The sequence below is a fragment of the Bison bison genome, unplaced genomic scaffold (genome assembly GCF_000754665.1).
Source record: "Bison bison bison isolate TAMUID 2011002044 unplaced genomic scaffold, Bison_UMD1.0 scf7180017864145, whole genome shotgun sequence".
NCBI classification, from domain to species: domain Eukaryota; kingdom Metazoa; phylum Chordata; class Mammalia; order Artiodactyla; family Bovidae; genus Bison; species Bison bison.
In genome coordinates, this window is record NW_011494717.1 from 9,099,363 (window position 1) to 9,113,005 (window position 13,643).

Sequence of the window (13,643 nt, forward strand, 5' to 3'; positions counted from 1 at the left end):
CACTCACTAGTGGGCCAACATATCCTGTCCGTCCAGCAGTTCACCAAGGATCAGGTGCCTGGGGGAGGGAGGAGGGGGCCACCCAGAGCTGTGAGGATCTGGAGAGCTGGGGCCAGGAGCCCTGGAGGCCACACCCTTTCCAGCTGACTCGGGATCTTTCTCAGATGTCTCACCTGTTCAACGTGGCACACACGCTGCGCATGATGGTACAGAAGGAGCGGAGCCTCGACATCCTCAAGGTCAGGGTCAGGGCTGTGGGCTAAGGATGCAGCCCCAGTGGGCAGGGTTCCAAAAGTAGTCAGAGGGGTCTCCCTCCCCCACCTTGGGTTCCCCCATGGGAGTCCGCACCCTCCATAGGTAAGCCCTGCTCTGATGGTCCTGCTTCTGTAGGCCGCCTCTGTGGTGGCCCTCCTCTGATCCGTATGCAGCTGCCCTGCGAGCCCTGAGTACCAGCACACGGGCCCAGTAACCCAGTCCCTTGGTTGATACTGATGTCTTCGTGGGAGAGAACTGGGTATTTCCTCTCCCAGAGAACAAACGTCTGATTCAGATGCTTAACAGTAGCTTTTTGGAGGCAGACCTTTAGCTCACAGGAACACACTGTTGGAGATGCCAGGGCCCCAACGGGACACAGGGAGGTTTGGGGGAAGGGTTTTCTCGGCACCCCTCTAGCACAATTGAGGAAGCAGGCAGCAGCCCCACATGCTCCCCGGGATGGACACAGCTACACACGCACACGCATCTTGCCTCCCAGGGGAAGGTGATGGCCTCCATGTTCTACGAGGTGAGCACACGGACCAGCAGCTCCTTTGCAGCAGCCATGGCCCGGCTCGGGGGCGCTGTGCTCAGCTTCTCCGAAGCCACGTCCTCCGTCCAGAAGGGCGAGTCCCTGGCTGACTCGGTGCAGACCATGAGCTGCTACGCTGATGTCGTTGTGCTGCGGCACCCCCAGCCCGGGGCAGTGGAGGTGAGGCCAGCCTCTGTGCCAGGGCAGGATCGATTGGGCGGGACCTGCAGACACTGCCTGTAACTGCAGGTCTCGGGTAGGGCCAGATGGGTGAGGGGACCCAGGAGAAGTGGGACTGTGGCAGGGAGTGGGGGTCCCTGAGATTCAGAAGAAAGGATTCTCCTTCCTTGTCCCCGTGTCACAGCTGGCAGCCAAGCACTGCCGGAGGCCAGTGATCAACGCAGGGGACGGGGTTGGAGAGCACCCTACCCAGGCCTTGCTGGACATCTTCACCATCCGGGAGGAGCTTGGGACGGTCAATGGCATGACGGTAAGAGTGCAGGGGGGCTCGGAGGCCTGCCCTGGACAGTCTGGAGAGGGAGGCAGGTGGGAAGCAGTTTCTGCATTTCAGAGCCTGTTGCATCAAGGAGGCTTCCATTCTGGTCCTGAGGCTGAAAGCTTCAAAATGGGGGTGAGGAGTGTGCTCAGTCTGGGGGCCCTCCTGGTGACGGGCTGCCACCAACCCCCACCAACTCCCCACCCAGATCACGATGGTGGGCGACCTGAAGCATGGCCGCACAGTGCATTCGCTGGCCTGCCTGCTCACCCAGTACCGTGTCAGCCTGCGCTACGTGGCGCCCCCAAGCCTGCGCATGCCCCCTGACGTGCGGGCCTTCGTGGCCTCCCGTGGCACCAAGCAGGTCAGGCCCTGGGAGGCTTCCCGTGGTGGGGGTGGGGAGGGACCTGTGTTGGGCGGTCAGTGCAGGCACTGCGCTCACCCTGGCCGGGCCTCACCGTCTAGGAGGAATTTGAGAGCATCGAGGAGGCGCTGCCTGACACCGATGTACTCTACATGACACGCATCCAGAAGGAGCGCTTCGGCTCCACCCAGGAGTATGAAGCAGTAAGTGCGAAGCGGGGACGAGCAGCCCGGGGTAGCTGCTGGCATTCCAGACTAGCAGCCAGGAAGGCTGGGCCCCTCGTTTGTAATAAGTGCCTCCAGGGACTGGTGGTGGGGGACCAGGCTCCATGGGCTCGTAGCCACCGCGGCCCTGAGGTGCTTACGGGGCCCCTCCCTGCCCGCAGTGCTTCGGCCAGTTCATCCTCACTCCGCACATCATGACCCGGGCCAAGAAGAAGATGGTGGTGATGCACCCAATGCCCCGTGTCAATGAGATCAGGTGACGTGGCATCAAGATTGGGGCTGTGCTTGGGGGCACGGGGGCGGGGGCCTACACTCAGTCCCGTTCAGGCTGTCTTGGGCCGGGCAGTAACTCTGCCTTCTCTTGCAGTGTGGAGGTGGACTCAGACCCCCGAGCAGCCTACTTCCGCCAGGCAGAGAACGGCATGTACATCCGCATGGCTCTGTTGGCCACCGTGCTGGGCCGCTTCTAGGGCCCAACCCCTCAGCCTCTGCTCAGGCCCAGCTGCTGGGCATGGGAGCTCTCGCCCTCCACAGTGGCTGCACCCCGAGTAGCTGCTCTGGGGCATCCAGATGGCTTTGTGCTCAGATGCACACATGTGGGGACCACGCTTCAGACCCTGGACTGGACTGGAGCCATCTAGCATGGAGGTAGGGCCTCAGGGGTTGGGGCCCAGTCGGCGCATCTCCCTTCTCGCACCTCAAATCTGTATAGTTACTTTTTCACTGACTTAATAAAGCAGCTGAGCTGCCTCTGCTTCTCGCTTCCTTGAATGTATCCTGGCTTTAGCAGAGGATGCTAAGTCCAATAGGCAGAGCTTTCTTCTAGAAAATGAGAAGAGTTTCTCAAATACAAGAGCACCTTGCTGGGCAAGCCCCTGTTCTGGCCAGGGAAGCAGGCAGACCCCATTTTCAGAGTGGTGGCTCTTGGAGGTTCTGGGCAGGAACATGCCGTTCTCTTGGTGCTGCCGAGGCCTGTGTTCCACTGAGGAGCACACTCCACTGATCCACGTCTGGCCCTCTTTCCTCCATTCAGGTGCATGAGTCATGGGGAATGGAGGGCTGGGAGTCTGGGCCCTGATGGTGAGGTTCATTCTTCTCTAGGCCAGCGGTCCCCAACCTTCTTGGCACCAGGGATCACCGATTTCGTGGAAGACAGTTTTCCCATAGCAGGGGTGGGGGGTGGGGACAGTTTCAGGATGATTCAAGCTTATTGCATTTACTGTGTACTTTAATGCCACTAGTCAGGAAGGTCCTGGTCCATGACCAGGAGTCTGGGAGCCCCTGCTGAAAGCCTTTATTCTCCTCTGCTGTGGTCAGTCCTCTCCTCAGGGGCTCAGGTGACCATTGCATCCTCAGAACCTCAGCTGCCATCCCTGGGAGGAGCACCACACACACCCCCTCAACCTCCAACCCCAGCCTGCCCCCACAACCTACTCTCCCTGGGAGACCACCTCGCTGGATTTTTTAGGCTGGACCAGGTCAGGGATGCTGAGGCGCCCTTTGGCTGGGGAACCCTGGGCTGGGGGGTGGGGAAGTGTGTGAATTGTTCCATTCCATTAACTTCAGTAGCATTAGAGAAATTTCTGGATCCAACAGGCTAACTTAGCATCCTCTGGGTACAAAGCACCATGTGCAGTGGGAGTATAAGGACAAACAAGGTTATCACCCTCAACTTTGAGGCCTCTTAGATAGTGAGGCATCCAACGACTTCTACAGATTGAATTGGCACATGATGGTCCAAACTGCTAATGTTCAGGAAGAACCTGCTTTGGGAAAAGAGCGATTAGCAAGTTTCAGAGATGGGAAAAGGAGACAGAACTCATTTTTTGAAAACGTAGCATAAGCAGGAATTTTTCCACCTTGTCATTTAATCCTATGCTAAACTTCCAACCATTTACAGATGCAGACATACTTAGAAAAGGTGACTTGACCAAAGTCACATCGCTTGTAGTCATATATCAGGACCACTTGACTTCAAACCCACTTTTCTAATAAAAAGGAAAAAGTTATTTCAGGCTTCCAGGGCATCCAAAGGCAATAGGAGAGACAAGTCACACAAATCTAAGCTCCCAGAGAACAAGTCTAAGGCATGTGTGGCAAGCTGGTTCTCAGAAGGGACACCAGCCCAGGTGTCCTGGAGTCAGGAAGGCCCACGGAGCTGGGGTTCGGGCTGGTTCCTGAGGGAAGGGGCAAGCTTTGGCAGGTGGATGGGAGGAGGGTGAGGAATCTTACTTTCTTGAATGTAGCAGTGGCAGTTCTGTGTCTGCAGTACGGTGAGAGAACATACCTGGACCCAGCAGAACCCTTCTGCTCCGTAGTGTCAAGAGTCAAGAGTCTGATGAGCCAGACTGAGAGGTTTGCAGGTAGATTACCACATAAATAGGAGTTTACAGCCATGGGCACTGTTTGAAGAAGGATAGGACTGGCTGTAACACCATCTGCTTGTCTGGGGCACTGAGCTGTCTCCAGTCCCCCTAATGTTAACCCTTCCCAGGCTCTTGAAACCCCTGACCCTGACAAGTTCTCCCCAGGGTACCTGGAGGACCTGGTTGGTTGGAAAGGAGAGTATCCGTTTTAGAATGCTTCTACTCCTTTCGAGAACTTCCATTACCCTTTGTAGGCTATTCGAAGAAATCAGAGATTATTTTCCCAAGTCCTGGGGACTCTGTCACACACAGATTCCCACAGGACGCAGTGCAGCTCGTCCTCAGTAGAAGCAGTGTTTGCTGCCAAGCGGCACACACTCCACTCAGCGCTAAGTGGTGGAAGTGTTCTGCCCCTCCCTTTGGCTCTCCTAATCATAACACAGCTCCAAGCTGAATACACTTCTTTCCCCCTCCAACCAGAAGGGAGCTCTTATGACACTGGGAAGTAAAAAGAGGCTATCATTAAGAAACAAAAACAGACCTTTAAACAGAACACTCATGCCTGAGCCTATTTCATGTCCATCAAGAAGCAACCTCATGTGCTCCAGGTGATTGGCATTAACCATATAAGGCTTTAAAAAATGAAGTTTCCTAGTCTCCTTTCCTCCTGAGAGTCTTAAGTGATTTGATCTATTCCTTAAAAAAAGAGAAATAAACACGGCTCTAGTTATGTGCCAAACACTGTTCTGCTGCTGCTGCTGCTAAGTTGCTTCAGTCCTGCCCAACTCTGTGGGACCCTATAGACGGCAGCCCACCAGGCTCCCCCATCCCTGGGATTCTCCAGGCAAGAACACTGGAGTGGGTTGCCATTTCCTTCTCCAGTACGTGAAAGTGAATTTGTTCAGTTGTGTCTGACTCTGAGCGACCCCATGGACTGCAGCCCACCAGGCTCCTCCGTCCATGGGATTCTCCAGGTAAGAGTACTGGAGTGGGGTGCCATTGCCTTCTCCAAACACTATTCTAGCACTTTACAAATATTAACATTCTTTTTTTACTTACACTTACTCTTGGATGAACTCTTTAAATACATACCTCTGTGAAAAACAGGTCTAACCTAATGTATTCCCTTTTTTCCTTGCAAAATCATTTCCCCAAATTCTTCCCTATTGCAGTGAAGAAGGAAATCCTCTCATAACAGGTATTCAACTTAGACCATCTTCATCCCATTCCTGCCACGTTTCACTAATGACCTGCAGCCCTAGGCAAGTCAGTCGGTGCCCCAAGGCTCTAAGTTGAAAGGGTAGAGTTGGAAGTTCCCAGTGACATGCGGATTGCAAGTTGTTAGTGTAGCATCAGTGAAGTGAAGTGACAGTCACTCAGCCATGTCAGACTCTTTGTGATCCCATGGACTGTAGCCTGACAGGTTTCCCTGTCCATGGAATTCTCCAGGCCAGAATACAGAATGGGTTGCCATTCCATTCAGGGGATCTTCCTAACTCAGGGATCAAACCTAGATCTCCCGCATTGCAAGCAGATTCTTTTCCATCTGAGTCACAGGGGAAGCCCATTGATACATGTCTGTAATTCTGTAACAACATCCTGTGGACTGTGGGGGACAGTGCTGGTGATGGTGCAGGGCTGAGACGGAGTGCATTAGGAAGACTAGTCTGGAGGCAGCACCTGGAAGAGACGGGGGTAGGAGCCATTCCATCATCAGTGAGTCCAGTTAGGATGTGTTGCAGGATCTTGGGATTGGGAGAACAGGGATGGGTGTAGACAGGGAGCCAGCTTAGAGTGGGGACAGGTGAATTCTGCTCGGGCACAATACTGTTCAGCTGCTGTGGGACATCTGTATGGAGATGTCACGTCCGTAACAAAGCTGGGGAATTGGATCAAGTGCGACAGAGGTCACTTGTGTTATTTATACGTGATAACAACAGCAGGCTTCTCAGCTGGTGCAGTGGTAAAGAATTCACCTTCCAATGAAGGAGGAGCAAGAGCTGTAGGTTCAATCCCTGGGTGGGGAAGATTCCCTGGAGTAGGAAATGGCAACCCACTCTAGTATTCTTGCCTGGAAAATTCCAAGGACAGAAGAGCCTGGCAGGCTACAGTCCACGGGGTTGCAGAGTGGACATGACTGAGTGCGCACACATACGTGAGAACATGGATGTTACTAATATACCCCAAGCACCAAGCACCTAGTAAAGTATTGAGCACATAGTTGGTGCTTAAGTAACATTTGTTGATGACAGAATCATCAACATAAAGATAATGAAAACTCTTTAAATATGTGCCTCTGTATTAGTTCACCAAGAGAATGGGAGCAAAAGCAATCAGCTAAAACCTGAATCTCAGAAAGGATGGAGAAGAACTCAGGAGAAAGCTCTCAGAGAGGCCCAGGATTTCAGGCATGTTAGGCATGCAGAGAGGTGTGGACAGATTCTGCAGGAGACCACAGAGAATGAAATCTGAGGCATGGACTTAATCACAAGAGTTATTACTCTGATGCTCTGTGGGAAGAAGGTGAGACACCAAGTTCGTGGGCTTAGTGAGGGACTGGCTTAGAAGCTGAGGTTGTTTGCCAAAGGATAAAAGATCTTGGAATTAGGACCTGAAAGTCTAGAAAAGGCTGGGAAAGTTGTGATGGATCCTCAGGAGATTAATTAATGGGTCATCACCTTGGGCTCGGGGAAGCTAGACACGATGAGTTTGTGGTAGGGTTGTGGGGACACAGTGTCCAGGCCGGGCCATGGCACCCCACCCACCCTGGACGACCCTTTCTAGAAATATCAATTACTTCCTTCTTGAAGGCACCTGATTAGTTGCCACCACAGGAGAAGGGGCAGATAAGGATTGTTTACCATCCTCTGCCACTCCCTTCTCACCAAGGAGAAGGAGGTGGCAGAGGATGAGATGGTTGGTTGGCATCACCGACTCAATGGACATGAGTTTGAGCAAACTCCTGGAGATGGTGAAGGACCCGGAAGCCTGGCATGCTGCAGTCCATGGGGTTGCAAACAGTCAAACACGACTTAGCTATGGAACAACAACAAAATTGTGCTGCAAATTTATCCTGCGGAGTCAGCCTGTAAGGCACGGGCTTGCTGAGACAGAGATGGGGGCCTGCCTGAGGACTAAGAGGGCACTTTACTGGCTTTGTATTGACCCCACGCCCATTCCTTCCCCCTCCTTCCATCTATCAGTTCGGGTGCCAGGCTGTGAGCTTGGTGCTGGGGAGACGAACACGAGGAAAGCAGTGCCTTCCCTCAGGGGCTGTTATCAATCTACCAGGCAACCTCAGCCCCTTGCCACTCCTCTCAGAAATCCTGTGCAACCGGGTCCAGATCTCACCCTGCTCTGGTGCAGAGGTGGGCGAGATGCAAGGGAGCCAGGAGGTGATCTCTGGGCAGACTCCAAGGTCAGGGAAAGGCAAGTTTGCTGTTGTTAATGTCTGAAAACCTGCTTATTTGGGGAAGCTCTAACTGTCTTTTATTTCCTGGATTTGGTTCTCTTTCGTTCCTCCCTAGGCTTTTTGGCGACAGTCCTTTAAAAATTTTTAGCCTGTCTTGGTTGAGCCAAAGGGAATCAGAGAATGGAAATGGATGCTCTGACTGTTTGGGTTAGAGAAAGTCAGGCAGTAAACCCTGGGACCAGGTGCCATGAGCACGGTACCAGAGGAGAGAAGAAAACTCAAAAGGGGTGCACCTGGAGATCACCTACACAGAGCTTTCGTGTTCTAGTCCAGGAAGATTTTTTTTTTTTTCCTTTAAGAAAGGAAACCCGTCCACACCCTGAGCCTACAGTCTCCCTCAGGAGCATAGCTCTAGACTAGGATGGCAGAGGCTGTCGCACTTTTCTCCAATTGTGAGGAGAATTAACTTAGGAATTAACCATAAAATCTTCCAGGAGGATCTGGGTTGTCATTTGCTTGTTTTAATTTTATTTTTTTTTAATTATTACCTTTGCTTCTGGGGCTTCCTGGGTAGCTCAAACTGTAAAGAATCTGTCTGCAATGCGGGATACCTGGGTTCAGTCCCTGGGTCCAGAAGATCCCCTGGAGAAGGGCACAGCAACCCACTCCAATATTCTTGCCTGGAGAATTCCATGGACAGAGAAGCCTGGTGGGCTACAGTCAATGGACTCACAAAGAGTCGGACACCACTGAGCGACTAATACACATATATTACCTTTGCTACAAATTAAGAAGGTTGCCTATAGCCTAAAATACACAGGATAGTCTCAAGGTTCTGATCTTTAAAGGTTTAACACTTTTCCATTCACACAGAGATAAAAAGTTGCAGAACAGAGAATAATATTTGTCTTGTTGGAGGTTTATAGGAACACTGTGACCAGAGCTACCTAAACAGCTGCCAAGAACAAAAGATTCCAGCACCAAGAAGTCTGTAACAACCAACCACGTGTCCTCCCCTTTTAGGACAGAAGAAGTCAGAGGGACTTCTCTGGCAGTCTAGTGGTCAACACAAGGGACAGGCGTGGGCCCTATCCCCAAGGAGCTCAGACCCCACACCCCATGTGGCACAGCCATAAACAGTAAACACGACCCAATTCTAACTCCAGTGTGATGGTTCCTTGGGACGCCAGCCCACCACCTTCTCAGTCTTCGACTTTCCAAGTAAAGTCGCTATTTCCTGACCCAGCAATTCATTGCTCAATTTTATTGGCCTGTTGTGCCTCGAGCAAGTAGGAGCTTGGTAACAGAGGGACTGGGAGTTCTAGCTCATGAGGAGAGGCCAGGAACAGCCCACGGGTGAGGTGTGAGGGTGGCCCAGGGTGGCCACCATGGCCTCTAGGTTGGTGCCAGGTGCAGAAGTTCAGCCCAGACAAGAGGAGATTTGTCCTCTGAGTGAGCACCACCCACACAAGGGGCTGCAGATGCTATAGCCAGAGGGCAGCGGGAGGAGGGCTGGGGCAGAGGGAGGGTGGGGAGTGCAGCTGCAGGCCTGGGACTCAGGCTCTGGCAGCCCTTGGCCCCTCCTCCTCCCCATGCTCCCCACCCAACTCTCTCTCACCTGTCCTGCCAACAGGACCCACTTTGCGGGAGCCTTTGAGATTAGGGCTGCATGTGTAGACCCAGGCTCTGCTCCACGGGCACTTGGGAACTGCCCAGCACCCTTTGGAAGGTGTTGATCAGGTGCTCATGGGGATGGTCTGGGGGTTCAGAGCTGGGACAGGGAGGCCCAGGGAGCTCTCGCAGTTGGGGAGGAAAAGTCTTTCAAATATAAAAGAAATTCTCTAGGGAATTCCCTGTTTGGCCTAGTGATTAGGACTTGGCATTTTCACTACTGAGACCAGATTCCATTCTTGGTTGGGGAACTCAGATCCAGCAAACTGCATGGTGTGGCCCCAAAAAAAGAACAAACCCCCAAAATCCCCTAAAAAACCATAAAAGGAACTCCGTAAGCAGTTCCCCACAGAGGTGGGGGAATCTGCCAGGAAGAGGGGCAGGGGTCTTCCCAGCATGACTTGGGATCCTGCCAGTCCCTCCAGAATCTTCCGGCTGCCTGGGCTGCTACCACAGGCCACAGGGGGATGCTGCTCCCTCTTTTGTTACAGACAGCGTGGCTCAAGGCAGCCAGGGTGGGCCCACATCTTAGGGAAGTGCTGGAAGGGGCAGCAGGGTCGCCGGAGGGAGGAGAACACCCTTTATCACTCTGAGCTTGCTCTTGGCCACAGACAGGCTGCCCCCTGCTCCCTGAGTCCTCAGCCCTTGCCCCTCAGACAGGAAGGCCTGGTCCCGCCTGCGGCCAGCTGGTCCGGCTGCCCCCAGGTGAGCAGCTCTGTGAGGACAGGGCCAGCCCAGCTGCCCCGATCCCGCCGCCCCCCACCCCCCCCACCACCACCCACATCCCCCTCGTGTCTCCGAAGCATGAGGCCCTTCAACCCACCGCCTCCCACTCTGGTTTTTCCTTCTAGCTCCTTGGCCTCTCTCGAATTCTCCTACAACGGCACTCGAACCCTCCGGTCCACCTCCTATTCCTCTGGTTCTCCCTTGTTCCTGGTCCCTCTGGGCCTCCAGAGGGGCCCTCTCCCCTCTCCTCCCCTGGTATTATTAACCAGCCGTGTAAAGAGCTGCCAGGGCTGGGCTGACGGATGGCCCCTCCTCTGCTTTGCTCTTCCTCAAGCCTCCCCTTGGTCCCCGCCCCTCCCCAGCCCTTTCTCCTCACCTCTTCCTCCACCATTCATTTTTATCATCAAGGAAGGACACCGAGAGGAATGGGCCTGCTGGGTAAGTGAGTGGAGAGGTGGGTTGGGGAGATAATCGGGAGGACAGGCAGCTCCTGCAGATAAGGATTTCCTGGACTCCCTTGGGAGTGCCCTACAAATGGGCAAATGCTCCTGATTGTCTGTCCTTCCCTGTCCCCGACAAAGCAATGCCTGGAGGAGGGGGGTGGAAAGGCAGGGTGGTGTGGAAAAGGGCTGGGCACTTAGTGCAGCCAGCACAGTCACTCTGACAGTGACTAGCTGCACGGGCAGGGTCAGCCTCAGTTTCTCCATCTATAAAGCACAGATCACACTTTCTGCCTTGCAGTGCCTGGCACCAAGGATAAGCTCAATAAATGCGGGCTCCTGTCTCCGCTGTCAGGGTGCCAGGTCACCCTTTGCCCTGAAATCCTCCCCCTGATTCTCAGATTCCACACAAAAGATAATCTTTTCCTCCATGCCCTCTCTATACCAGGCACACTCACACCCACAACGTCACATCACCCCTCTTTCAGTAATTAGGAAAGCTGGAATGCAGCGGGGTTACCAGTGACCAGAGTATGAGCAGAAGGCGGAGGCAGAACCAAGGGGTCTGAGCGCAGAGTGCCAGGATGGGCGAACTAGCAGCAGCAGGTTGCTGGGAGGGAGTGGGCAAGAGTTTTCCTGAGAAACTCAACTGGGTGAGAGCTTCCAAGGGCCTGGATGGGAGCGAGCGAGAGCCCAGGCTCTGCACCTGCCCCAGTCACTTGCTGGGTGACCTTGTGTAAGTCCCATTCCCTCTCTGAGCCTCCGTTTTCTCTTCCTCTGTTTTGCAGGAGTGGATGGGTGGGGGGCTGAGATGGATTGCTTTCTGTGTGAGGTCTGTCCCCTCCCCTGCAAGGGGACTCAGCCTGGTACATATAGGGCGGGGCTGCTGTTTAAGGCTGTTCCTAGTGTAAAAATCTAGTCCTCGTTTTCTCCGCTCTTCATTTCCTCCCTCTTCCCCACCCCCATCCTGTCACTTGGGGCCTATAGTCAATGAGTCGTAAAATGAGAAAGTATCAGGAACTAGCAAAGCATAGACTGCAGCTGGGGCAGCCTTGGCGCCAAGTGTGATGGACTGCCAGCCCATCCTCCCATGCTCGACTCAGGCTAGCCGGCCAGCAGTGAACAATTCACCCAGGCTGGTCCAAAGCCCGCAGCTGGAGAGCAGAGTGAAGAGGCCTATCTTCAATGGGTCCAAAGGCCACACCTTAAAATGAATGATGAAATCTCTGTGTACTGACTTGGAAAGATGCACCCAGATGGACAGCTGAATCACAGAAGCAGGTTACATGTTCTCACTGTAAAGTAATCCTTTTATGTTCTTGTAGAAGATGAGAAAATGTGAGCAGACTCCAAACTCCAGACTCCATTCTCCCTGGGAGTAAGATTTTATGGGAAGCATTCACTGTATACATTTTCCTCTGATAGGTTTTGATTTTGGACTGGGTCACATGGATTGTGGGATCTTAGTTCCCCAGCCAGGGATGGAACCGGTGCACCTGCAGTGGACGTGCAGAGTCCTAACCACTGGACCGTCAGGGAAGTCCCTCTTTTGATAGGTTTTTAAAGCAAACGTGGATTGCTTTCCTGATTGTGAAAAATCAAGATAACTTAATAATAAAGATATTTCCATTGTGGGGGAGAAGCCTTTGAGAAATATACATGGGCTAATGAAATTGCTCCAGGTCTCAGCTGCAGGTTGGAATTTATATCAACCTAGGATGGGAAGGCTAGTGGACTCTTGCTCTAGATCAAAATCAAAGTATAGAGTTTGATTTTTTTTTTTTTAAAGAGAAAATGAACAATCCCTTAATGAGACTGACTTTTAAGGTCAAATCTGTCAAAATACGTGATTCTTAAGGCAAAGGAAGGGTAGTGATGAATGAGGTCCTTGGGGTCCCCAGCTTAAACCTGGACTCGAGTTGGTTGCTGGGAGTCAGAGTTAGGGCAGCCAGGACTGGGGGCTGCTCCCCAGCACCTCCCACAGCTTGAGCACACAGCCAGGTCAGCACTGTGGTCCAATCACTCCCCGACATGGCCACAGCTTCTGGCCCGCCAGCCTCCCCTGTCAGAATGACTCTCTGGGATCTCCTGGCCCTCGCCATCTGGCTTTCTCCTACAACCAAGCTCAGAATGTGTGGGTGTCCCCCTGTGTCAAGGACCCAGATTCCATGCTGCCAAGTAAGGGAAGATAGTAAAGAGACTGGGGGGTTTTGGCCTACACGGCATTGCAACAGATCTTTGAGGGTGGAGGCGCTGGGAAGGGGGCGGGGGGCTGTGCAAGGTCACTCTGGACGAGGGATTCCCTCAGTTCCCAGATGACAGATTCTACGTCCCCCTCCCGAGGAGTCGGCACAGGGCTGAGAGGTGCAGTTGACACAAGTTTATTGGCGGAGCTTCGGCGGAGTCTCCCTCTCTCTGGGACAGCCGAGGGCACAGCACCAACAGAAGGATGGACAGACAGAATCCCACACAGACACACGGATGGTGCAGACTCATAAAGATCACAGCACAGCCACGCAAGGCACAGAGACACACAGGCCACAGCACCAAGAAACACACACAGACACAGAACCACAGGGCTAGAACACACGGACAAAGTGCGGGCTTTGGGGCTCCTGCATAGACAGAGCGAGGGCCACATGGGGAGGGGGCCCCTGCTGACCTCCCCCAGGCATAGGCACATGGACAGCACACAGACAGGCAGTTGCCCCCAGCCAGCCAGGCTGCCACGCAGACAAATGAACTGCACAGAAAGGACACTGGGGATTCCCCAGACCATGGGGAGTGGGAACCATAGGACTTCTACCCACCCCCACCACCACTGCACTGATTTCCCTGCTCAGCCTGACTCTGGCCTACTCCCTGACACACACACTTTGGTCTTGCCCACTGGGGCTGGGGGGGCAGGTGGTAGGTGGAAGCAGGGGAGAGGGGAAGGGTGCGGGCCAAGCTCTGTCTCTTCTCCGTGAGCAGGGAAGCAGGAGAGTCCAGGGCAGAGCCTGGGCCTGGCAGTGGGGTATGGCTGGGGCCGGGGCTCAGGCTTGGGGGGGCTCCTGGCAGCGCAAGCACTGGGCCATCTCAGGCTGGTATTGCTCGACCTGCAGGGTACAGCTGGAGAATCCAAACCGGGAGTGGAGCCGGGATGTAGCTTCAGCTA

At 53.7% G+C, this 13,643-nt stretch overlaps 2 protein-coding genes across 2 annotated transcripts in view; one reads left to right on the forward strand and one right to left on the reverse strand.

Moving 5' to 3' along the window:
- The window catches only part of CAD (carbamoyl-phosphate synthetase 2, aspartate transcarbamylase, and dihydroorotase), a 21,953-nt gene extending 19,332 nt beyond the window's left edge, over positions 1-2,621 (forward strand). The window contains 8 exon segments of the mRNA XM_010840694.1: positions 1-54; positions 165-239; positions 755-967; positions 1,152-1,277; positions 1,492-1,647; positions 1,749-1,850; positions 2,033-2,127; positions 2,239-2,621. Of these exon segments, the coding sequence (XP_010838996.1) occupies positions 1-54; positions 165-239; positions 755-967; positions 1,152-1,277; positions 1,492-1,647; positions 1,749-1,850; positions 2,033-2,127; positions 2,239-2,341 (924 nt within the window). The 3' untranslated portion in view covers positions 2,342-2,621.
- A 10,230-nt stretch (positions 2,622-12,851) lies between these two features.
- Positions 12,852-13,643, reverse strand: part of SLC30A3 (solute carrier family 30 (zinc transporter), member 3) — an 8,744-nt gene continuing 7,952 nt past the window's right edge. Inside the window, exon 9 of the mRNA XM_010840629.1 lies at positions 12,852-13,643. Within this exon, the coding sequence (XP_010838931.1) occupies positions 13,522-13,643 (122 nt within the window). The 3' untranslated portion in view covers positions 12,852-13,521.